Below are 27,581 nucleotides of genomic sequence, written 5' to 3' on the forward strand. Positions count from 1 at the left end.
TTTCCAAAAAGGGGTCATTTGGGGGTATTTGTACTTTTCTGGCATGTTAGGGTCTCAAGAAATTAGATAGGCCGTCAGTACTTCAGGTGTGATCAATTTTCAGATATTGGCACCATAGCTTTTGGACTCTCTAACTTTCACAAAGACCAAATAATATACACCAAGTTTTACTTATTTTTACCAAAGATATGTAGCAGTATAAATTTTGGCCAAAATTTACGAAGAAAAATTACTAATTTGCTAAATTTTATAACAGAAACAAAGAAAAATTCATTATTTTTTTTGCCAAATTTTCAGTCTTTTTTTCTTTTATAGCGCAAAAAATAAAAAACCCAACGGTGATTAAATACCACCAAAAGAAAGCTCTATTTGTGTGAAAAAAATGACAAAAATTTCATATGGGTACAGTGTTGTATGACTGAGTAATTGTCATTCAAAATGTGAGAGCACCGAAAGCTGCAAATTGGTCTGGTTAGGAAGGGGGTTTAAGTGCCCAGTGGTCAAGTGGTTAAGCTTCTGATCTCTCAGCCTGACCCCAGACCCTGACAAGTTGTAAAAAAAAAAAAAAATAAAGTTTTGTCTGCACCTAATATGCATAATTTTCTTAAAAGTACAAAATTAAGTTTTTGGATTTTACTTTATATGCTGGTATCGATGGTGAAAGTATTTAGTTCATCAGTGGAATAACCCAGAATACTCATTCCCCTGCTTCTATAAGGGGCCGTGTACTTGTTCAGAAGCTTTTATTTGGCATCTTCAGCAGTGCCTGTAGGTTTAAAACATGTAATAAATCCTTGGTAAGAGCTTTGGGAATTCCTTAAGATACCATACCATGTATTATAGTAACATGCTTTTTTTGTGGGTGTAGTTTCTCATCAGTTGCCATGCATTGGCATCCTATTTAAAATGAATAGGCTATGTTAGGCAATAACTGTAGCAGGCTTCAAAAATCTGAAAAGGCCCTATTCATGTAACAACAAAATCACTTTGAGGCTGAGTTTACACTAGCTTCAAAAGCAGGTGTTTCATGAGCATTTTCGAAGCTCCACGAACTGTCAATATTGTGTGTATGGCATCTCCCATTGTCGTTCACATGGTTGCGTTGGCGTCATGCCACAACTGATCCATCGAGTCGTTTTCCATTGGTGTCAATATAAACAAACTACAAACTCCCCTATGGCGTTTACAGCATGTTTGAGATGCGTTTAGAAAACATTATAGCCAAGATGATAATACAAAACGCCATACAATAAAAATGCGCCAAAAACGCACCGTTCATGCATCTTAACGCATTAGGTGCGTTAATGGAAGCTCAAATTTCTTTGCGCGATGAGCCCTGAATGAACCTTTTCGATATTTACAGGTCAAAAGCAGGGCATTATCTGCGATAAGTTCTTGAAATCCACACATTGTATGTACTTGACCTGGGGAGCATCGTTTTTTTTTCTCCCCTCTTTCTCTTAACAAAACTGGAGTTTTACTTTTGAAGCAATTTTATATTTGAACTGTTAGCTAGCACAGGCGATTCACAGTCGTAACGTCCATTTCCAGCCTTTTATGAACATCTTTGTTGGTCTAGTACTTGGAGAGTAAAATAGAGGAGAATGGAATTCAGCGCAGAGATGGGAAAGAACAAGAAAGATAAACAAACTGCTGAGATATTTTAATCTTTTTCACAGTCCCGCTATAATCTATTGATTGCCTTCTAGGCATTTGTGCTTTTAAATAGTCCTACAGCTATTTCCATACTGCATTTCCTACATTTACCCATAACCTTCTAATGTGTAATAAATTGGATGTATGCTTCCTAGGCAAACTGATGTACCAGGCATGCATTACAACAAAGAAAGTTCAGTTTACTGCACTATAGGTGATTTCTTTGTATGGCTTTTTATACTTTTATCATGTATGTGTAGTTAGAGGGGATAGCATTTTAGCAGGAATGTTCTCCTGTAGTTAGATTTCAGCTCACTGACATCAGTATATACAGTACATTGGTATCCACTGTGCTTTGCATTTTCTGACAGGACCTCTTTGCCACACAGGCCCTTACATTTAAGTATGACTGGCTCCTGCAGTTGTGCAGGAACTACATCATTCCAGCCAATCAAGGAGGCCGAAATGGTTAGCCCAACCCTTGACTGGTATGTGTCCTCTTAAAAGAGAAGTATGGGAATAAAAAAAACAAACATTCATACTCACTAGGTGGATGCAGTTCGATGCTCTAAGAATGAGAACTAAGCGATCAAAGAGCACTGATCGCTTAGTTCTTGGTCTTTAGTGAGCAGAGAGCTGGTGACTGTCACTGGAGCACCGAGCTGTGGAGGGGGGACGGGAGCGGCTTGTGCGGTGCAGCTAAGCGGTGAGCTGAGAGGCTGAGCCAGCTGCTTGCCCAGGCATCTGGGGGGATCCCGACATTAAAGTCAGGCTTTCCCCAGAGCCTGGAATGACTCTGTGAGGTCAGCCAACCGCAGACCTTTAGCCTGCTGTCGGCTTAATCTGGGTCACAGATGTGCAGAACTAAGCGCACTCCTGTGACCCACGTGAGAAGTAGGACCAAAAGAGCTTTGTCCCTACTTATCCTTTAATCACTTCCAGCCCAAGGACGTCATATGACGTCCTTTACTTTCAGTGGGAATATCTGAATGATGCCTGCAGCTACATTTTTAAAGCGTCGCCTATGGAGATTTTTAAGTACTATTACTTATATAATCTAGTTTGCTTCAAGGTTTTACTAAGGCCATACATGAGTCATATTTTTTTTTTTTCGTTCAACCAGTGGGTTGAACCAAAGAAAATTACTCAATTTCCCCATCCACACACTTGATGTGGATGGGGAAATCCCTTCTGCCAAGCTATTACATTCTGACTTCCCACCACCCGCAAGGAGACTTTCCCACCATCAGAATACACTGATCAGTGCTGCAGACTTTGATAGAATTTGATAGATCCACTTGATTTTATTTCTCAATCTATATATTTTTTTTTTTTGTTGCTAATTTCTGACTTATTATTCCCTCTATCAATATACTGTATGTATTCTGCTCTTGGGTACTTCTTTCCCAGCTTTCTGATTTGTACTCCTTAATTGCACTTGACATAACTCCTAGGACAACATTTTGTGGCATAACTGCAGCCTCCCTGTACATTCTGCAGCCCCCCTTTACATTCTGCAGCCCCCCTTTACATTATGCAGCCCCCCTTTACATTATGCAGCCCCCCTTTACATTATGCAGCCCCCCTTTACATTAAGCAGCCCCACCTAAACATTAAGCAGCCCCACCTTAACATTGCGCAGCCCCCCTTTACATTGCACAACCCCCCACGCACTTTAGACAGCCTCTTTCATTATATAGCCCCCCTTTACTCTGCACTCCCCGGAGACCCCCAATCTCCTGGGACAGCCTACCAGCTTACTCTAAAGTTAAAAAAAATCACTGCCAGTCCCTTCTCATAGATCCTTCCTACATTGTGTCACTGTCATTGTAAACTGAAGCCTGTAATGACCTTATTAGCTCCGTTCTTTCTGGCTGGTCACGTGACCTTGCTCCTCTGATCTTTCATGGCCAGTCACGTGACTGTTCTCCTCCAATCTTTCATGTCTGGTCATGTGACCGCTCTCCTCCTCCAATTTAAAGCTACACTCGGAGGAGGAGAGCAACCAGAAAGAACGGAGCTAATAAGGTATTTACATGCTTTGGTTTACAATGACAGAGACACAATGTAGGAAGGATCTATTAGAAGGGGCTGACAGTGATTTTTTTTAAACTTTATAGTTTGCTGGCGGGGCAGCTGGGTTGACGTCACTTGTTGAATCGCAATTCAGCCGTTCTCTGCATCAATGCAGAATCGTTCACGGCTGAATCACGATTCATTGAGTCAACAATTATTTTTAACACTCCTAATGTTTAGACTGTAGTAGGAAATCGGAAGGGAAGTCACCTAAACAGAACTAGCCAACTCCAAGCAGAAAAAACAAAAACAGTAGGGATCGAACGACCACACTGCAAGGCATCAATACTAACCAGTAAGCCATCATGTTGTGTTGCTCTCACCTTTTTAAAGCCATGGCAGGTTCAAGCTCTCATTAGCAAAATTAGCAAAGCCTAATACACTGTGGGATAGATTTTGACGTACAAAATAGGGATCTGATGTCAGAACTCATTCGAAATGTGTTACTATTCATGTTATATATTTAGAACGCTAAGCAGATGTAAATGTTTAATCATTAAGGTTTTCTTCTGCATCTGTTTGTTGTACTTGAATTTATAAATATTTTAACAAGGTATTTTTATACTAAGAAGAAATGGAGATGTACCCATCTGTATCAGTCACTTTAAAGGAAAACTACGCGTTACATTTTTTTTTTTTTTTTTTAATCTCGCCGCATTTTTTTGCATCCTCAGAAGAGAGGTTTGATAAACGTTTTGTCCCTGTGCATTTATGAAGGTAGTAATTTTATAAAAAGCTTGATTTAGGAGGTTATGTGATGAGGAAGTTCAACCAGACAATTAGATTTTGTGGCGTTTTGCAAAATGATACAGCTGCAATCAGGATGTTAAAAGAACACTATTCCTCTGTATTTTTACTTAAGAGGAAATGCGCTTAACTCTTTCTTCATGCTGGAAACTGCCACTGTTGAACCAAGATGTAAACCCTAACTTAATAACATTTGTGTATCATAAATAACTGCCATTTGTAAAATTAAATCTACTTTTTTAATATCCTTTTTAAAGCTTCTGCAGTCACTTCTATCTACATGCAGTCCAGTGATGGTTTACGGATGATGATATGAGTGGACCATGTCTATGTATTGAAACTTTTCATCTCCATTGGATGCCCATGTGTCAGGGTCACAGCACTCGGCAGAAATAGGAATAGATAGCCCGGCCGCCGCACACCTCGCCCGGCCCGAGTGATTAGCAGGTAAAAGCAGCCTCAGCTTAACTCATCCAGGCCACGTCCCCAACATGTTTCGGCCTGCCCCGGGGTTCTCTATGATTAACCCCGGGGGGGGGGTCGGGGCAAACATGTTGGAGATGTAGCCTGGATAAATCGAGCTTAGGCTGCTTTTACCTGCTAACCACTCTTGTCGGGCGAGGTGTGCAGCCACTGAGCTATCTTCTCCTATTTCTGCAATGTGCTTTGGGTCTGGACTGATCTCTCCTCAGCCTGCACCCTCACTGTCAATGGCATCCAACCCGTTGGACTTTGATAGCCTGAGCGGGCACCCTTAAGCATTTATCGTAGGTCACAGGGTCACAACACTGGAGCACAATTGAGAGAAACAGACATAGGGGTTGATTTACTAAAACTGGAGTGCGCAAAATCTAGTGTAGCTGTGCACCAATCAGCTTGTTCAATTAAGCTTCGACAAAAAAAACTGGAAGCTGATTGGTTTGCACAGCTGCACCAGGTTTTGCACTCTCCAGTTATAGTAAATCAACCCCATAGTGTTGTCATTCTATAGGAAGTGCTTGAACAAGGACTTTATCACTGGATCCCCAAGTTGTTAATGAAAATGGCAGATTTAAACATATTGAAAACTATTTTTGAAATTACATTGTTTTACAGCTTAAAAAGTTTGTGTACATCTGACCATCACATCTTTTTGAGTTTGTTGGACATCTCTTTACAAAACCATGGGCATTGATGTGGAATGTCCAGCATTAACGGCCTCCATTCTTCTGGGAAGGCTTTCCACAACATTTTGAAACTTGTCTGTGGGAATTTGTGCCCATTCATCCAAAGAGCATTTGCAATTAAAGGGAGTGATGTTTGGCCTGGCCTACAAGTTGGCATTTTCAATTCATTACCTTAGTGTTCAGTAGGGTTGAGGTCAGGACTCTGTACAGGTCAAACGAGTTTCTCCACACCAAACTTGTCCAACCTGGACTTTGTGGAGCTGGCTTTGTACACAGTCATGCTGGAACAAAAAAAAAAGCCTTCCCCAAACTGCTTACAAAAAAGCTGGAAGCGCAAAGTTGTCTAAAACAGGAGTGTCCAATCTGTGGCCCAGGGGCCGCAAACGACCCAAGACAGTAATGAATGCGGCCCAACACAAAATCTTAAACTTGCCTAAAAATGTTGATTTATTTATTTTTGTTGGGGGGGGGGGGATTTTTGGTAAAAACGTGTTTACGCTTAGCAAACACATGCGTCGGAAGAAAAATTTTACTTTTTTTTACTAGACTTTTATAAATTTTATCTTCCCAAAGAAAAATATCCCACTCCTTCACAAGCTTGCCTTATTCATGTCAGCAGTTTTTTGCAGCACCTGTATTTGTGAGAAATTACTTTCACGGATGAATCACACGAAGGGCAAGGTTAGAAGCAAAATGTCTGATGAGCACCTTGACAATTCATTGAGGATTGCTACTCCATCCATCCAACCAGATATCGATGGGTTCATTTTAGAGGTCGACCGATATGGGTTTTTCTCTGGCCGATGCCGAGATTTAGAAATCGCGGTGGCCGATTCTGATATGTGATGCCGATTTTTTTTTTTTTTGGGCCGATATATTTGGCCGATTTTTTTTTTTTTTCCCTTCATCTCATAAAATCTAACAGTTAGACCCCTTTCACACTGGGGCGTTTTTCAGGCGCTTTTGGGCTAAAAAGAGCGCCTGTAAAGTGCCTGTAAAACGGCTCCCCTGCAGTCTCAGTGTGATATCCTGAGTGCTTTCACACTGAGGCGATGCGCTGGCAGGATGTAAAAAAAAGCCCTGCAAACGGCATCTTTGGAGCGGTGTATACCACCACTCCTGCCCATTGAAATGAATGCGCACCGCTGCCGAAGCGCCTGCAAAGCGTTTTGGCAGCGGCGCTTCAGGGGCGCATTTAACCCCTTCCTCGGCCGCTAGCTGGGTTATAAGTGCCCCGCTAGCAGCCGAATAGTGCCTCTAAAATGACGGTAAAGCGCCGCTAAAACTAGCAGCGTTTTACCATCAACGCATGCCCGCTCCAGTGTGAAAGCAACCTTAAGTGATAAGTGATACAGAAAATTTTTTACATTTAAACATTAAACAAAACAAACCTCCAATCAGTTCACTTGTATGTATAATTTAGAAAAAAAAAAAAAACTATCTTAAATATTAAATACACAAAAACAGGTAATCAAAACTTTTGGACGAAAAAAAATGGGCTAACTTTACTGCTTAGTTTTTTTTTTTAATTCATTACTGTATTTTTTTTTTTTTAAATTGCGTTTGAAAGACCGCTGCGCAAATACCGCGTGACATAAAATATTGCAACAACCGCTATTTTATTCCCTAGGGTCTCTGCTAAAAAAAATATATATATAATGTTTGGGGGTTCTAAGTGATTTTCTAGCAGAAAATACTGGATTTTTACCTGTAAGCAACAAGTGTCAGAAAAGATTTAGTCTTTAAATGGTTAAACTGAGAATTCCTACATGGAGTTCAGTCTATTGATAAAAAAGAACTTGAAGAGATACAATGTATCTTCTTATCAGACTTGGCAGGCTGCCCAGAGGAGGAGAGAAGATAACTTTCAAGCAACTTGCATTGACTCTATTACAGAAGTCATTTGCAAGTCACAGCTGAAGTTACAATCGGCCTTTTTTATCAGCACAATCGGCCGATGCCGATTAAGTAAAAAACGCCAAATATGGGCCGATATATCAGTCGACCTCTAATTCATTTATCAAAGACAGTGTTAAATATCGCACTAGTTTTATGTTGCCTCTTTTACTTTTGTAATAAAAAAATATTACAAAAAATTATTTTTTATCGATAAGATAGATATCTGTATCAGTGATTGTTAACTGGTGATCTGCCCAACTTTTTCTGTTCATCAGCTGTCCTTATTGTTATTGTGTATTTTATGGTTGGCCCAAGACAATTCCTCTTCTTCCCATGTGACCCAGGAAGGTCAAAGGGTTGGACACCCCTGGTTTAAAATGTCTTTATATACTGCAGCTTTAACAGTGCTCAGTAATTTGGAGGAGTGTCAACAAACTTGATGTCATATAGTATATACTTTTAGTCATTTATGAGAAAATAAAAATACCCTCTGTGGAACTCCTCTGAGAAGTAGCTGTGGCACCCCTAGCATGCTGTACCATAAAACAACAGAAACCTGTTTGTCATACCAGTCCAATGACTTTATCCCTTTGCCAATGACCTGAAGCAGATTGGCAGTTTTGACTCCCAGTTTTGGCACCTAGCAACTCCAGAAGGTCGGCAAGGTGGCATTTGTATTTCTCGGTGTACAGCTTTCCTTTAACCAGTTCGGCTCCAGAGCAATTTTTTTTATTTGTTGCGTGCATGTAAAAATCTTAATTTTTGTCAATAAAATTCCTAAAACCCCCAGAACATTATATTTTTTTCTAAAAGCACAGGCCTTGTAGAATTAAAAGGTAAAAGTTGCAAATTTTTGTATCACATAATATTTGCATAACTGTTTATTAAACACACATTTTCTAGAAAAAATATAATAAAATTAATTTTGGTGCAAAAATACACCATATAATACCCATTTTTGGTTAAAATATAAAAAGCTGAGGCTGCATCGAGTAAATAGATGCCAAACATTCCATGTCTTAAAATTTTGTGCGCCTGTGATATCGCCAAAAACTATAGTGCCCCAAAATCACCATGGGTGACTCTTTAAAAGCCTTTGATATGTCACACGTGTGGTGCGACTGTGGTTTACATACGCATGCACACCCTGGCCACCTTAAGCAGTTACAGGTTAGGTTAGGTTGTAGAATAATTTGTTGTCAGAGGCATCACACCGCGCCTGACTATTTGCATACTGTTGAAGGTTTGTAGCTTGTTGTAATTATTATTTCTGTGGTACTGATATTACTAGAGAAATGGTCGGTTTTCTAGGTGGTGTTACTAGAACAGGATTGTACCATGTAAAGCACATGTGGCTGTGTGAAATAGACGTTATAGTAGTTTTGCATTGCTGAATCAAGGTAAAATGTATGTAGAGTCCAGTCTTTTTCAACCAGGGTGCCTTGAGGTTTCTTCAGGGGTGCCTTGGCAAAATGCCTAACAATGTATCGAAAATTTTATACAAGCCAGCAGGTGGATCAAGCCTGGCTTTTAGTTACACAAAGCCACAGGTTTTCATTATGCGCTGTAACGACTAGACACTGGCATCCTAACAACCAATGACGTCATCAGTTGATAAGAAGGATGTCTGTCGCTTCCACAGCATCCTTGTTTGACCCTCCTCTGCTCCTCTCCCTCAGCACTGGGGTCACATTAGCAGACTGATGGAGAGAAATTGAGGGAGAAGAGAAACATTGGAATACTAGTCGGTACCAGTGTGAAAAAGTGTATTTGCTTTGGAAGAGTAAATCACCTCCAACGTTGGATGTCCTATGCATGGATGTTGCTGCATTATGTAAATCTATTAGAATAGTTTTTTACATCTTAGAATGGGGTGCTTCGAGACAGTCCATAATTTTAAAGGGTGGCTTGGGATTGTCTATAACCTTAAAGGGCGCTGTGACTGAAAAAGGTTGAGAAAAAAAAAAATGTGTGTATGTATATATATATATGTATATATATATATATATATATATATATTATATATATATATATATTATATATATATATATTAAGGTATAGGCAACAGTTTTGGATAGAATATTGATCTTAATTTGGCTCTTTTTGAATACTTTCCCTGGAAGAATCATGCAGTGTGTCAAAAAAAAAAAAAATTCTCTGAAGGACAGAGGAGGAAGACAGACTGTTCGGGTGCTTTAGACATGAATTTTCTGTTTTAACAGACTTGTAGAGCTATAACAGTTTTACAACATGACTTTGTCCTTTCCTGGGCTTGCGGCTTCCTGTCCTAAAAACTCTGATTGGTATGCTGTACAGTGCGGAGATGACATGGGTTCAGTCACATAACATTCTCCTGTAGGGTTTAGTGGTTTTCATTGCGGAATACCATACTTTTTTTTTTTTTTTTTTAATCATACTCCTCTTTCTGCTTTTCAAGAGGCCAAACACTCTTTGTAAAATAACAGGTTGGTAAAGTTTAGATGACCCAGTTTGTGATATTTGGATACCGCTCTGCAGCTTTTTAATTGACATTCATTTCAGGGAGTTACTGATGCCTGGGTTGTTTCCTGTTCTACCACCTGCTTCTTGTCACTGAGCCGTGAGAAGAAAATCTGCAATTTTCTAATCTCCCTTTCTGATCCATTTCAAGTGTGCTCACTGATTGACAATTGTTTGGGCCGCAGCGTCTAATTTCAGAGCTGCCAGTATTTTGTTGCTCAGTAAAGTGAGGTTTCAATTGAGATCTCTGTTATCTCAGTATGTTTTCAATGTCAAGTGTTAAAGTGTTACCTAACTAATACTGTTAATTAACGTGACATGACCAGTGGCATTGGTATATGTCATATAAATATAATCCATTAGTTGCCACTGCACACATATCCAACAGAAGAAATGGGCCTGGGTGCTCAGCAAAGCATAAGATACATATAATCCAAAAGATAATATGGCACTCATGGGGTTTGAAAGGTATGTACCTTTCATTACCCATGAAGGCCACCTTATCTTTTGGTTTATACATATCTTATATGTAAATGGGAAAGCAAGAGTGGCTTTTTTTGTCCATCCAGCTTCAAATACTGGTTTGATAAAAGCAAAATTTTGGTTTTATGGGGGGACTTTATTGTGGATTTCAGATGTCATCAGCAGTAAGCAGTTGGCTGTCCTCCAATCCAGAACTAAAGCCGGACATAAACTGTTTAAATCTTGGTTGGTTCAACAGGGACCAGCGAAGAGTCGAACTATGTATGAGCAGGCTGAATGTACCCAAGTTGATCGATCAATCAATTTGGGTACAACCAGCCAGTTGGATTTCTCATGCGATTATTGCCAGCGGCTATAGCAATAATCACTGTGTGTTCTCCCGGCCTGGACAGCTCGCTCCACCCCCCCCACCACTCCCTGCCGGGAGAACACAATGGCTCCACAGGAGGGATTCCCCCATCAACACAGTCAGTGGTTTTAGGAAAGAAAAGTACTTCATCTATGGCAAGCTTAAAGCGGAGCTCCAGTCTCCCCCCGCCCCAAAAAAATAAAAGTCAGCAGCTATAAATACTGTAGCTGCTGACTTTAAATACAAGGACACTTATCTGTCTAGATATCCAGCAATGTCCTCACCCGAGCTGATTCTTCAGTCAGCTTCAGGTGCAAGCGCCGGCACAGCTGGTTTCCTATTGTGCATGTGTGAGCCACTCTGCTCTTTGTGACTGGTCCAGCAGTCTTCTGGGACCTTTGATGTGTCCCAGAAGGCTGCAGGGGGGAGGAGAAGGGGGCCGCACATCCGCACAAATCACTTTGGTGATCTGACCAGAAATGGGAGCTCGTACCTGTCAAAATTAGGTACCCGCGCCTCCCCCCAAAAGCGCCAAATCTGGCAGGGGAGGGGGAGAATGCAAAAAAGTGGAACTTGCCCCTTTTGGGTTATGTTCTACTTTAAAAAGTGTCTAAGCTCCACCAGGCTCACATGTGCAAGGGGACATAGAGATGAGCAGCATGGTGCTCCCAGGTTCAAGCTTTCAGGCTTTCCTTGCTGGTAATAGATGATATGCAGGCAAAAGCCCATCTAGCAAGTAATGTTTTAGCAGATGGTTTTTGGGCAGTTTAAAGTCAGGGCTTGTGGCAAAATATCAGGAAGGAGTAGCAGATGGTGGCTGAGATAAGTATCGGGCATATGATTATATGACAATTGACAGACCAGAGTCTAAATGCCTGGTCATAAAGCCACCAAGATCACCGAGCCCTGGTCCCTCGCCATAAAGCCACCAAGATCACTAAGCTAAATTTGTCACTTGGTGACATCACAGGGTTCACTTGAGTGTTATTGCTTTTGGGACTGGACTGATGGGTAAGCAGAAAAGTCATTATCCTTTGTTACAGCCACCAAGATGAATATCTATATGTTGGATTCAAGACTTTACTCTGCTGTTAGAGCAGCCTAAATTATGTAAAATGATTTATGATTGCAAAAAGTCACTGCACTTTACAAATTTTTAATTTGCCTTAAAGTGGATGTAAACCCGATTCATGAAATTTGATGTGGGCACATATATATCTGCAGTGTTTACTTATCTCTCTCCAAAGCACTAAGTCCCATGTCTTTCTGCTGTTTGCTCTCTTATCAGCATGATAACTTCTAAAAGTTCTCCGTCAACCAAGATAAAACCAGCCTGAAATTTGTGTTGTAGGAGGTTGCTATAAATAGATTAGCAGAGAGCTTGTCTTGGCACAGCTCTGCACATTCCTTTCTTCCTCTACCAATCTGGAGTGGGGATGCGTGCCTTTCCTCCAATCAGCTGTCACACAGTTTATACCAAGAATCCACTCCTACTGCTGAATGAGGAAGTAAACATTCTAACAATGTTAGAATTCTAAATAATATAGCAAGCTGAAGACAGCGGATATACATGTAAAACTTATGTAGGGAGATTTGTTTCATCTCTGTGTATCATCTGAGGCTGTTCACTTCACTGGGGGGTTTACATCCACTTAAGGTTCTGATTTTTGGGTGGTTGTTAAAGCACAGCTTTCCCGTGAATCCTACAGTAAGGAAACCACAGATCTGCTGAATGGAAATTGGTGCATAATCATTTTAAACCTGTAGTACTTTTTACATTATTCGTTGAAAGCTGATTAATCTGAATTCAAATAATCTCAACTTTATCCACTTTTCTAAAATGACAGATTACACAAATACATAGAAATGCCTGTCTGATGCATGGTGTATTGATCTCCTCTTCTCCAGGAGGAAAACTGTGATTAGTTTTGGTTTCTTTTCTTCTGAAGACATTGAGAAAGCTTTTAAAACCTGATGTGACAATGCTTCTCTGAAAAATCTATCATGCCCAATCATGTGGATAATGCAATATCTCCTGTGCTTGGCAGGGTGAATCATGGAGGTGTTAACTATTCAATGTCATGCTGCTGCAGCGTCAGCATTACCAACAATCTCTTCTCTTCATATTTTTTTGGTAGCGACATATGTTCGCAGTAAAATTTGGAAGTTAAAAAAATATTTCTATAACCTCTGAATCATCATAATCTGCAATGGGATACTTTACCAGTGAACAGAGCAGTGTCTGGATATATGAGTTTCTTTTGCTTTGAAATGACAAATTTCATTGCTTAGCGGAGCACAGATATAGAGGAAGTAATCGATCCAGAGGGGCTATTGAGGAGCTCAGTGTGACAGGCCAAGCAGTGATTAATAGACAGCTTTCAGGTGTTTCTCAATTCCCACTATCATTTTATTTTCCCAGTTGGAGCTTGTACATTCTTATTCTGCAAAGTTGCATTACACAAAAACAGTCTGGAAGACGGGGACATTATTTGTGAGCCTAAATTCTTTGTTATACAAAACAAAGAGCACGTCGACAATAATATGCACAAAAAAGATTGACTTTCTGCTTCGTAAAAAACAGAATTCAATTTAACAGTAACAATTGTTTGCTGTTCCATTGTCTTGTATTATATCTAGGATGAAATAAATGGTATTTGGTACATACATCGAGTATAACACAGCTGTTGTCTACCGGATACAAGGGCACAAATATATACTGATATGCGCTCCCTTCTCTTTGTCCCCCATTCTGCCACCAGAAGTGAAGAAGAATACCAGGAAATACATAGTAAGCAGGGGGCTCACAAACCTTCCTTCCATGTGACAGCAGTGGTGGTTTGTGATTGTCTACTCAAGTATCCAGTGTGGTCACATTGACAGGAACAATCCTTTTTGTAAGGTCCAAGTCAACAAGCTGGATTTTACAAAGGACTTTCTCTTCTTACTACCAGAGACCAAATAGGGGCTACAAAGGGAAGGTAAGTATGTGCAGTGGGTGGAGCCGCTATGTGGTTCACTTAAAAGCCTAAAACCAGCATAGCTTCGGATAGAGCGGGCAAGAGATCTTCTGTCAGGTTTTCAATGATATCAACATCTCTGTTTAGGAGGTTTTTCTGTTCGATTTTGAATCCTCCTGAGATCCTATAGAGGAGATTTTTTTTCCATTAGATTTTACATAGCGCTTCATTCCAGTAGTGGAAAATTTTCACCCATTCTGTATGACACCTGTCATCTGGACAGGAAGTGAATGGAACTCTACCTCATGGGCAAACAGAAAGTAATAGAATCCTGAACAGAGTTAAACTACCCAACTACTTTTCCAAAAATCTGGAAAAGCAAGAATGTTAGTCTGGCAACCAAATGCGGACTAGTCTGCATTATTGTGTTCCCCACAGCTACCTATTGTGCTATAGATTGTTCCTGAGCATTCCATGCACCCAAAATACGGTTGTTCATAAAACCAGATGGATGGCAAAGTTACAAAACTCAGGCTCACCTATTTTGGATATGTCATGTCATCAAACTCTCTGGAGAAGGTAATTTTGCTCAGATTGGTCAGTGGCAAAATAAATCTAGACAGCCTAGGAGGACCATGGTTAGACACCATGCAAGTCAATACCAGGGAGAACATAGAACCACTAAAAGAAGCAGTACAAGATCTGCAAATGTGGAAAGAACAGGTCCATAGAATCACTGAAAGGTGGACATGACTGAATGGATAACGCACGTATTCCATGTGAAAGTACCTTTCATTACTTAGAAACAAGTTTGTTGCTTCCTCTGTCCATTATTGGGGGGGTTGTCCCTTCCCTTTTTATAATGCCCACCACTCATTAAATGGACAGGAAGTGGAGAGATTTTACTCGCTTTTTGTTCATAAGGAAACCTCTCCTTAATTGGGATCTAGACCGTAGTAACAGTTGACAATTTTTGACATTATGTCCACGTTCTGTCTAAAAGGAAAAAAACTATGCTTTGTCTTTGGGCTTCAAAGCATATTCGCTATTGTGCAAGAGTCCTCGTTTAAGAGTGTCAAGGGACCAAAAAACTCACCTGATTTTTTTTTTTCTTCATTAAGGTTTGTGTGCTTTTCAAGTGAAGGGGAGATTCTATTTTCTTCTTAGTAATACTGCGCATCGAGACCCCATTCACGCTATGCGCACATTTTCACATACATGTTGATGTGGTTTCCATCGCATCCACAGAACAAAAAGCACCAGATTTCTATTTTGGGCTTAAGGTCAGGTGCATTTGTTTTAAACGTGTATGCTCATCGGGGCACCATTAAAAATGGCAAAATTATCTTTAGCATTAATGAAATATAACTAGGGTCGCTTTCCCTTCCCTGTACTGTGATCGCCTCCTTCATCTCTGTCCTCCTGTCTGCATGTTAAATTTCAGTATATTTCCATGAAGCACAGCTGATTGGCTCCTCATGCTACCCCTTCTTCTTCTGGACTCTACTGTGCAGGGTATTGCAAAGGGCCAATACCAAAAATATGATATTTAGTGACTATGTTTTTTCCACTTTAATTTGGTATCTGCCTGGAGTTTAGATTTGATATAAATGTTTTGTAAACCTCTATAGCAAAGAAACATACATCCATTTCTTCGACTCTTGAATCATTGTAAATGACATACTGCTTAATATGTTGTTGCTTTTTAAATAAAGGATGATAGTAATAATATATAACTATAAAAGCCGTTCACAGTCCATATTTACTGGATATGCCCCTGTGCGTAAGGAAATCAATTTACTGTTAACAACAATGAAGAGATAAGCTTCAGAGCACTAAGATGATAGTAAAAACGAATGGGACTTTTTATTAATAATGTATTAAGGCTATCAAAAAAAATAATGCCCAGACCATTGAAATGTAACTAGGTCATTTACAAAGCATTTATTAGCTCTACTGTGGCCTTGCTGTGTACTCAGTGGAGCCTTCGTCTTATGTCATGCTCTAGTATCCCTGACTGTCTGTTTAGAGAATATTGCTGTGATAAAAGACTCAGTAGTTGATATTGGTGTAAGCCCTTTTTTTACTTGAACAAACAGACTTAGTCATGTTTGATGCCTCCTCAATCTTTAAATGAGGCTCCGTAAAATAATATGGCAGAAGTGTTTAGACTTCAGTGTGTTTAGTGTTCAGTGTGTCAACATCACCCGGTGACCACGCCCCCTAAAACGTCACAGTCCCAGCATGCCCAGGGACTGTGACATCATAAAGGGCGGGGTCTCCGCCTATATAAGTCACAACGGAGCGCTCAGAGAGCAGTCCAGCCGGAGAGAGCGTCGTGTCAACATCTGGACAAGAGAAGAGGGAAGAAGACAAGAGGCCCAGAAGTCCGGACCTCCCCTGGCAAAAGAGCGGCCCGAAGACAGTGGAGGAGCCGGCCGAAGAACTGGAACACTGGGAGAAGAACCAACCGGACGCCGGGAGAAGAGGAACCGGAAGAAGACCCCCGAAGCCGGAGGAAGACCCCCCCCGGAGCTGTTTAATAAATTATTTTAAAAACCTGTGTAGTGTGTTTTATTATTGACGCTTTTTCCCTAGGTGAATGGGTAGGGGTACCATGTACCCCATACTCATTCACATAGGGTGGGGGGCCGGGATCTGGGGGCCCTCTTATTATAGGGGGATCCCAGATTCCGATAAGCCCCCCCGCCCGCAGACCCCGACAACCAACGGCCAGGGTTGTCGGGAAGAGGCCCTTGTCCTCATCAACAAGTTCCCCCAAAGCACCCACCCCCCCATGTTGAGGGCATGCGGCCTGGTATGGTTCAGGGGAGGGGGGCGCTCGCTCGTCCCCACCCCCTTTCCTGACCGGCCGGGCTGCATGCTTGGATCGGGGTCTGGTATGGATTTTAGGGGGGACCCCATGCTGTTTTTTTGGTGTAGGAGCTTCCCTTTATAACCCATACCAGACCTAAGGGCCTGGTATGACCCGCGACGGGGCTTGCAAGGTGTCAATCTCGCCGATAAAAGCGGCAAGATTGACTTCCTTTTCTAGTCCCGTCGCACCTGAGTCACGTTCAAAATGAACGGACTTGGCGGTGTGTCAGCAGGTCCGTTCCTTCTGAAAGTCCGCCATAACTCCAGCGAAAGTCCGTCGGAAAGACGGCCGGATTTAGCCCGCCGGAAAGTCCGGTCGTGTGTGGGCAAGTCCGTCCGTTTTAAAGTCCGGCGCACCTGGTGGACAAAGTCCGTCGAAAAGTGTGCCGGACCAAGTATGCCAGAAAGTCCGATCGTGTGTACGCTGCATAACAGGTTTTCCTCTAAAATTGCCCTGTATTTGGCTCCATCCATCTTGCCATCAACTCTGACAAGCTTCCCTGTCCCTGTTAAAGAAAAGCATCCTCACAACATGATGCTGTCACCACCATGTTTCACGGTGGGGATGTTGTGTTCAGGGCGATGTGCAGTGTTAGTTTTCCACCATACATAGCGTTTTGCTTTTAGACCAAAAAGTTCAATTTTGGTCTCATCTGACCAGAGCACCTTCTTCCACATGTTTGCTCTGTCCCCCACATGGCTTCTCTCAAACTGCAAACATGACTTCTTACGGCTTTCTTCTTGCCACTCTTCCATAAAGGCCAGATTTGTGGAGTGCACGACTAATAGTTGTCCTGTGGACAGATCCTCCCACCTGAGCTGTGGATCTCTGCAGCTCCTCCAGAGTTACCATGGGCCTCTTGGCTGCTTCTCTGATTAATGCTCTCCTTGCCCGGCCTGTCAGTTTAGGTGGACGGCCATGTATTGGTAGTTTTGCAGTTGTGCCATATGCTTTACATTTTCAGATGATGGATTGAACAGTGCTCCGTGAGATGTACAAAGCTTGGGATATTTTTTTAGAACCTAACCCTGCTTTAAACTTCTCCACAACTGTAACCCTGACCTGTCTGGTGTATTCCTTGGCCTTCATGATGTTTGTTCACTAAGGTTCTCTAACAAACCTCTGAAGGCCTCACAGAACAGCTGTTTTTATACTTAGATTAAATTACACACAGGTGGACACTATTTACTAATTAGGTGACTTCTGAAGGCAATTGGTTCCACTAGATTTTAGTTAGAGATATCAGAGTAAAGGGGGCTGAATACAAATGCACGCCACACGTTTTAGATATTTATTTGTAAAAACTTCTGAAAACCATTTATCATTTTCTGTCCAATTCACAATTATGTGCCACTTTGTATTGGTCTATCACATAAAACCCAAATAAAACAAAATAAAATACATTTACATTTTTGGTTGTAACATGACAAAATGTGGAAAATTTCAAGGTGTATGGATACTTTTTCAAGGCACTGTGTGTGACCGCTTCTGGCACAGTAATGCATCCCTGGTCCCATTCAGCTGTCAGCTTCCCTTTCTGAAAGTTACATTTCAACAAAGGGGTCAGGGGATACTGGTGATGTTATTACTCAAATATGGCAATGCCCAGATTTGGGAAATTACTTGTTACTGGGTGTGTAAAGCCTGATGGGGAAATGAGAGACTAACTCTCAATCAGGTTCGCTTTACTTTTGATTGACACTGCATGGGACTGAATAGCAGCTATGGATGCGCCCACTACCATTCAAAAGTAAAGCAGACCTGATGGAGAACTAGTCTCTGTTTTGCCCACTCCAAGACAAAACTCCTCAGTTTGACAGGCTCAGTGGCCAGGGAGGGAGGGCCCTGGGAAAGGAATGTCCAGTATTGACATTCTGGCCACAATGCCAGGCACCAACAAATTCATGTACCTATCTGTGACCGGTACATGAATCAGGCACAAGCACCGACACTTTTGGTGTTGCGCTCCGACAGGATACTAAAGATTGTCTATGACATTCTTTATGAATTCCCTACAAAAAGTCTGTGTCGTTACATGACTCCATGCACAAATACTATAAAGGTTGGACACTGTGGATGATGCACTACATGCCTGCAAACTGTGACCATACATTGCTGGTGATTTCAACACTTAGAGAATCCTGTTCCCCATGAGGTTGAATTATGTCAGGTGCTTTCATCCTTCCCTTATGCGTTCTTCACTCTTCCCATTCCCCTCCAAACCTTTTCTTTCTTCTCCATACTTTCTACTCTTTACTTTTGGACTCTGCATAATTAAATTCTTTCTCTGATCCGATGTGAACAAATTCATGTAGTATTTGTTTGTCACTCTAATAGATATGCAAATTAATTTCTACGTCGTCCTTCCAACATATGCATCTAATCATGGTTACCTGCTATAATTGTTCACTGCTGATCTTGTACTTGGGTACAGACTTTGGCACTGCATGTTATTACTGAGTCTGTGATCTACAAGGACCCCAGAATTTTTTTCATTCTCAATTGCCCCAGGGGTTCTCCCCCTAGTGAGTAACTTGCATTCAGATTTTCACCCCCAAATGTATTACCTTACATTTTGCAATATTAAAGTGGTTGTAAACCCTTACAGACCACTTTTACCTACAGGTAAGCCTAGATTAAGGTTTAGCTGTAGGTGCAAGAAATATCTCCTAAACCTACAGGCACCGATGCAAAAGACAGGCACCGATGTCTACGGCGCATGCACCGTAGACAACGGCGCGCAAACTCATCAGGGTTTACTTCTTCTTTAAAGTGTTTTTAATCCTAGGACCTGGCATTCACTATATCTGTTCTCCCACAGAACATTGAAATGCAATTATTTTAGTGAATATAAACTGCTAAATACCTTTTAAGAGTCTGGTTAAAGCTTGTCGGAGGAGTTTTCATTCTATATTGACTGACCTATCTGGACAGTGCTGATTAGCCCTATGTCTGGCCAAGCACTGGTTAAAGCTTATAAGAGGAGTTTTCATTCTCTTATGACTGTCCTATAAGGCTGCATGACCCCTGACTTTCTGTCTGGACAGTGGTGATTGGCCCTGTGCTGATCCCGTGCATCCTCCCAGAAAAAAAAAAAAAAAAAAAAACTCTAGCAACACACACCAAACTGAGCTTGTGCAGAGTGCCTCCAAAGCTCTGTTCTATCAGCAGATGGATTGGGGACAGTAAAATATGGGGAAGATCAGAGAAGACAGGATCAAACAGCTTCTTTATACAATGCAGTGGATTAACCCCTTAGGTACAAGCATGCTTTACTTCTTATACAGACTGATTTTACTGTTGTGAGTTTAGTAACACTTTACCACTTCAGCCCAAGAAGATTTGGCTGCTCAATGACTAGAGCATTTTTTGCGATACAGCACTGCGTTGCTTTAACTGACAATTGCGTGGTCGTGCGACGCTGTACCCAAACAAAATTGACGTTTTTTTCCCCACAAATAGAGCTTTCTTTTGGTGGTAATTGATCATCTCTGCGGTTCAATTTTTTATTTTTTGCTATAATAAATATCCCCAATTTTTTTTTTAAAAAAAAAAAGCTATTTTTTTTTCTCAGTTTAGGCCGATATGTGTTCTTCTACATATTTTTGGTAATAAAAATCGCAATAAGCGTATATTGATTGGTCTGCGCAAAAGTTATAGCGTCTACAAAATAGGGGATAGATTTATGGCATTTTTAATATTATTATTTTACTAGTAATGGCGGCGATCTGCGATTTTTATCACGACTGCAACATTATGGTGGACACATCGGACACTTTTGACACATTTTTGGGACGATTGACAATTATACAGCGATCAGTGCTATAAAAATGCACTGATTACTGTATAAATGTCACTGGCAGGGAAGGGGTTAACACTAGGGGCGATCAAGGGATTAACTGTGTTCCCTGACTGTGTGTTCTAACTGTAGGGGGGAGGGGACTGACTAGAGGGGATGACAGACCATGGTTACTAGCTATTAGGAACTCACTATCTGTCACTCCTCACAGAACAGAACAGGGATTTGTGTGTTTACACACACACACACACACACACGTCCCTGTTCTGCCTCTCGTGCTCGTGATCGCTCGTGGCCGGCAGTAATCGCGACCTCCAGCTATGAGCATCGTGACACCCCCGCAGTGCAGCGGGCTATCCTGCTTAAAGGAGCTGACGTATAGCTACGACGGGTTGTAGGAACATGCCGACCAGCCGCAGAATAATGACAGCGGCTGGTCAGCAAGCGGTTAAACCTCCTTTGCCATGTGGCCAACCAATTATCTTTTTTTTTATATCGAGGCCTTCTTGTAAAGTTTCTATATCCTGCTGTGAAGTTATTACCCTGCTTAGTTTTGTATCTTCAGCAAACACTTAGATTAAACTATTTGTACCACCCTTTATAACGTTTATGAATAAATTGAACAAAATTGGTCCCAGGACACAGCCACTTACAACTCCAGATGATTCAGAACATACGCTATTTATCACCGCCCTCTGAATGTGCCCCTGTAACCAGTTCTCTATCTAGGTACATACACTATCATCAATACCAACAGACCCTAATTAGTAAATTTAGTGTTTATGGGGAACTGTATTGAATGCTTTGGCAAAATCCAGATACACTACGTCCACAGGCATTCCTCTATTCAGATTACAGTTTATTTCCTCATAAAATGTTAACAGGTTGGTAAGGCAAGAGCGATCCTTCATGAACCAATGCTGGTTACTACACTGTACTAATGATTCCCTTTTCATCAGCAAATTTTTGTATATGGCGGTGACCACCCTTATCATCCCCACCAGTAGTTTATACTATTGTTAGGCTGACTGATTTCCTGGTACGTATCTTGGCCCTTTTCGTGAATATTGGTATCACTTTAGCTTTTCGCCAATCAACTGGTACAATTCCAGTTTCCAAGATTATGATTAATGGCTTAGCTATAACATAGCTAAGTTCTTTAATGACTTCCATGTGTAAGCCATCTGGTCCTGGTGATTTATTCAGATTAGGTATTTTGAGTCATTTTTTGAACGCTGGTTTCTGTTAGCCACAGGGGTACATTCCATGTTGTGTTACTAACCATATATTCTTGTTTGTTATACCCCTGCTTTTTCTTTGAAAAAACTGAGGAGAACATATTTAGTATGGTTGGCTTCTCCTTGTGACTTGCAATCAACTTTCCCTGATTCTACTTTATAGGGCCAGCACTACCAATGACATGTACTAACCTACAAATAACCACTTAGACCCCTTTTACACTGGGGTGCTTTGCAGGAGCTACAGAGCTAAAAATAGCGCCCTGAAACAGGCGCTGCAGTCTCTCCAATGTGAAAGCCCCGAGGGCTTTCACACTGGAGCGGTGTGCTGGCAGGGCACCGAAAAAAGTCCTGCTAACAGCATCTTTGGAGCGGTGCAGGAGCGGTGTATACACTGCTCCTGCACCGCTCCTGCTCATTGAAGTCAATGGGGCAGCGTGGCTATACTGCCGGAATAGCGCTTCTGCAGCGATGCTTTGCAGGCGGTTTTAACCCTTTTTTGGCTGCTGGCGAGGGTTAAAACCGCCCCACTAGTGGTCGAATTCCGACGGTAAAGCGGCGCTAAAAATATTGCAGTTTTACCGCCGACGCCGCCCCTGCCCCAGTGTGAAAGGGGCCTTAAGAAAGCATTTACAGATGTGTACTTAAAATACTGTGATTGAAATATAGTTCAGAAAGCCAATTGGAAAGTCTTGCCAAAAATTACTTTTAGGTAAATAATAAATCAGAAAGTACTTACTGGAAATTCGCCAATAAAGTGTTTCTTTAAGGGTTATCATCCTGTATTCCCCTAATGCCTTTATAAAGACCATGACAGGATAAGGGCAGATATGTCTGTCAAGCTGACAATTGTGAGCAGCTTGCCCTGCCACTGATGTTTTATTAGTTTCAGAGCCCTTGTCAAATGAATACGTTGATAGCAACATTATGAGCGAGCCCTGCTTTTGTTATTAAAGCATAAACAAACATCAATTTACACAATTTTGCATCCACAGTTCCATTTGTCATGCAGACAAATATTATTTTTGTAACCGAATAAATGCCTACCTGCCACTTTGCTCTAAATGTAATTTTCAGTGCGGTCACCCGGCTCCCTATTGTCACCTCACAAAACAGTAACCCGATGTCTCATCTCCATGCAGGAGCAAACTCTGGCTCTCCGGAAAGAGGGGATTGGTGTCGTGTTGGATTCTGAACTGCCTCATCTCATTGGCATTGATGACGATCTTCTAAGCACCGGCATTATATTGTATCACTTGAAGGTAAAACTTGTGTCTTTCCTCCTCACCATGCTGTCGCTTTTTTAATCTTTAAGAATTGCACACCAGCTGATCCAACTTTAATCTACATGCCATGCCCAATAAACATCAATGTGGAGGCTCGGTCTGCTGTGAGTGCATAGATGCAAATATTTCCTAAAGGAATTCTGAGAATATTTTCTGTCTGAAATGCTATGTATTAGAATGAGCAGCAGATTTTAAACCAGGCCTTTTAAGAATGTATGTAAGAGGTCAGCCCACCCTAAATTAGTCTTTTAAGTGATCAGAAGCTCAATTTAGTGTTGATTATCCTGTAAACATGCTTCCTTGTATATTCACCTAGCTTGAGTCCCGAAGCCTAGGAAGCTGTTATATGCAAATAGTGACTTCCTTCCCTGTAGCTGCTTTGCCCCACCCCCTACTGTACTCCAGTGTTGTTCCCATCACTGTGATTAGCTGATTCTGTGACATGGGAGTTTATAAGGTCAAGTGCGACTTTAGAATTTGATTATGTTCTTGCCATAGAGATTTTGGGTGTCTGACATCCCTCCATTGGAAAATTGTTGGCAGAACAGCAGTTGAATCCAATCAGATGCAACCACTGTTCGGATATTTTGACAGCCAGTGGTACTGACTATCAAACTACAGTAGCCACAGTGGGGGATTCATCCAAATGCACCCAATTAAAAAAATCGAATAGTGTATGGCCAGCTCAACTGTAGTGCAGGTGCTATGACCCTGGGGTGGAAGGAAAGGCAGATAGGATAGGGCTGGGTGTTTGGAGTCATTAAAAGAGAAGAAGGGCTTTTTGTTTTGCTAATCATACTTACCTCGGTAGATGGGGCATCAGGCCGCTGCTGCAGCTGTCCCCCGGCGTCTCTGCACTGAGAAGCGAGCCACCGAATACCGCCGATGGCTTGGTTCTCATTCCTCACCGAGCAGAGCGATGCTGACTGCCAGTCACCTGGTTCTGCTTCTCCAGACTTGGAAGCCAGGATGATGCGCTGCCTCGACTGATGGCAGTGATGTCAGTGGAGAGCGGACTTCAGACCGCTCTCCGCTGATAACGGGTCACAGAGTGCAAAACGAATTGCACTCCTGTGACCCTTAGGAGAAGCCCAGCCTAAAAAGCTCAGGCTGGACATCTCCTTTAATGGCACTGGGGGATGTCACCGACTTGCTAAGATGTGCAGGGAAGCATGCTGTTTCTCTGTCTGCAAAGCTGACTGTACAGGATGATCATGTGATGGTGATGTCAGTGTTCTATGTAAGACCTGCTGTTTGTCATCAGTTCCAGCTCATAGAACTTCTCTTTGCAGTTCTACAGGGCATTCTTTTTACACAAGGTATTTTTAGTTCTGACAGACTTTCTGTTTCCAGGACTGTATTTTTACAAAGCAGAAAACCACATTTGATTGGCATATGTCCTAGGTCACAGCTCTGAACAGAGAGGAGGAAACCGATTTTTGCTGTGGGACCCTATGATTTTAAATTGGGCCCCTAGGCTGGAACACTGAAGATAGGTTCTTTTTAGCAGTAGGAGGAGTCAGAATTTGTGGCGCGTTATAAAGCAGTATTGGAAATTGCATTTGAATGCAGGAAACTTAAGCCCCTTTCACGTGGGTGTGTCATCTGTTCATTTTTCATCCATCTCTTGATGGATGTAAAACGGACAGCAATTCATTTCTCTGGGTAAACAGACAATCATTTGTTTACATCTTTTTACACCCGCGTCCTTTCAGGTCTTTTTTTAAAATGAAACTAGGCTCCATCCAGGTCCATTGAAACGGACCAGAATGGATATAATCAGATGTGAATGGACAACAGTCTGTTTTTGCATCTGCACAACCGTGACTCATCCCTGCTGTCAGCGGGAGATTGCCCACTGACAGAGTGTAAACTAAAGAACCAACATTTAAAAAAAAAAAAAGGGTGTGAGGGGCCCCCCAAAATTCTGAAGGGCCTGGTATAAACTGGGGGGGACCTCACGCTAAGTAAAAATGGCATGAGGTCCCACCCTTGAGGTTCACTTGGGTTTCACTTACAGCTTTCAGTTTTCTGCTGGTCGAAAGTAGCGTTGATCTTTTCCTCTTTACAGGTAATAGAATGTCACAGAAAAACTGACTGCTGCATTAAAGCGGAACTAAACCTATTGTTTTAATGGTTTTGTAAAACGGGTTTATTCCCGGCATGCTGGGAATGTAGCTGTCACATTGGTTGTGCGTTAAACCAAACTGTCAAACCATCAAATGGCTGGTGACATACCTGATCACATATGCAGCATCATAACAGTTGAAGATCAAATAGAGGCCAAGTTGGCAGCTTCCTTGGCTGAAAAGGAGAGGAGGGTTTAGTTCTGCTTTCATTTTACTGTCAGAATGCAAGTCATGCCTTTTTTTTTTTTTGCCTTTACTATCACTTTTTAACTTGAATATCTGCTTTGGAATTCTAGCTTACAGTACATAGAGTAATGTAACCCTATTATTGATTTTTAAGGGCCCTTTCACACTGCTTCATTGAAAAAAAAAAACAGTAAAAACCTAAGGCTGCTTTCACACTGGGGCGGTAGGGGGCGTCGGCGGTAAAACAGCGCTATTTTTAGCGCTCTTTTACCGCGGTATTCGGCCGCTAGCGGTGCGGTTTTAACCCCCGCTGGCGGCCGAAAAAGGGTTAAAACCACTCCTATAGCACGGCTATAGCTGCGGTATTGCCACGGTATAGCCGCGCTGTCCCATTGATTTCAATGGGCAGGAGCGGTTTAGGAGCGGTGAATACACCGCTCCTTCACCGCTCCAAAGATGCGGCTTGCAGGAGATTTTTTCTTCTCCTGCCAGCACACCGCTTCAGTGTGAAAGCCCTCGGGCTTTCACACTGAACAAACAGCGAAAGCTGTTTTGGGGCGGTTTGCAGGCGGTATTTTTAGCGCAATAACGCCTGCAAACCGCCCCAGTGTGAAAGGGGTCTAAATGTGTTTTTGATATGTTTTCTGGTTGCCTGGCTCCAATCATGCTCCTGTGAAACATGGACATGTGACTCAAAAAGCGTACAAAAAGAGTTTTTGATGTGTTTTCCATTCATTTCAATGGGGAGGTGCATTTATGGTGCACTTTTTAAACTTATACTAAAAATGCAGCATGCAGGACTTCTAAAAACGCATTGCACCCACAGCACCCTAGTGTGAAGAGTTCCATAGAACTTAAAGGGATACATTTTTATATGCATTTTTGTTCTGCTTTTTATACGCCAAAATTGCATCAAAAACCGATCAGTGTGAAAAGGCCCTAAAAGTGCTTATTTACTTTAAAAATAGACATTTTGGCTTATACGTGATGCTAAAATCCATATGAAAATGCTGGAAATGTGATTTTCTTTCTATAATAGCTGCACTTTAAATTGTATTAGGGGTAGGGTAGGGGAAGCACCACATATTAATATAGATGAGAATTCTTGGTAGCATTATACATAACAATGTGCATCCTTATCTGAAGCTTGACGTGCCGCCGCATTTAGCTTCAGGTGAGATTTTAATGATCAGAAGCTCTTTGTTAGCGAAGGCCAGAATATGGAGATGCACTTACTGTGCAATAGCAATGTATTGCTGCAGGGGAATCGATGGGAAATGCCTTATTTCACAAATGTATGCTGAATAAGACACACTTTTCAGCAGTACGGTACATAGCTTAGGGTTGTCTATTTCAATATCAGTAGTGTATTTTTAGTGACAGCTTTCCGTTAAAGTCGATGTGCCATATGTAAATGTATTGCTCATTTAGAGCAGACATCCATAGGAAATGTATACATTTAAAGTAATTTAGAGACGTGCTAGACTTTTCCTTTCAGAGTATCTCTGTGATCTGTAAAGTTTATTGTAATAGCTAGATGCTGGCTGTCTCAGAAAGGACTGGGAGACTGTAATTATAAACTGATCGACCTGAATTGTTTTATTTTTTTTGGCATATTTTGCTAATTCACTTCACTTCCTGCTGCAGCATAGTGTACAGTCTAATATCCCCTCCAAGGTCACACAAATACAAATATGCTGAAGGTTTGTTTTTGGTCAAAAGGCAGTTTTTCTCGAATCGTCTTCCAGGGCAGCATCCGAGAGATAGGCTCCTCCTCCCTGAAACAGGAAACACATTAATCCACTATTATAAATTTCACAGTCTTACCTGTGTGCCTCAGTTGTTTGTGTTTTCTCTGGACCCACAAGAGCTGCAAAGCAAATGTTTATTATTTTACTTGTTTCTGTGCTAGTTGCAGGAGACCCCCTGCCAGCATCCCATACAGCCCAGCGGGCCTTGGGAGGGTGAGCAGGGGCAGCAAATTTGAACAACTTGTTCTGGCTGAGATTTCACCCCTACAGAGGGGTCTGCAATCATCCCCCCAAGGTGGAACAATGCATTGACATTTCCCCCATACCGTTTTTTCCATGCTGGTGGAGGGACCTGCTGCAACTTACATCTAGGATTCTTCTCCAGGTGACAAGCACATCGTCAGTGTGTCAGAAGTGAAGTGAGAGCCTGGGGAATGCTTTACCCCCTGCCACAAGTACCGCCAAATGGGTAGGTGTTG

General features: G+C 41.7%; 1 protein-coding gene across 5 annotated transcripts in view; it reads left to right on the forward strand.

Annotated features, from left to right (window-relative positions):
• The window catches only part of KIF16B (kinesin family member 16B), a 603,866-nt gene that overhangs the window by 247,473 nt on the left and 328,812 nt on the right, over positions 1–27,581 (forward strand). For all 5 annotated transcript variants that reach the window (XM_073628238.1, XM_073628236.1, XM_073628237.1 and 2 more), the window contains one exon: positions 22,893–23,012. In XM_073628238.1, the coding sequence (XP_073484339.1) occupies positions 22,893–23,012 (120 nt within the window). The remainder of the gene's footprint in view (positions 1–22,892; positions 23,013–27,581) is intronic.

This window comes from Aquarana catesbeiana, linkage group LG04 (assembly GCF_042186555.1).
Source record: "Aquarana catesbeiana isolate 2022-GZ linkage group LG04, ASM4218655v1, whole genome shotgun sequence".
NCBI classification, from domain to species: domain Eukaryota; kingdom Metazoa; phylum Chordata; class Amphibia; order Anura; family Ranidae; genus Aquarana; species Aquarana catesbeiana.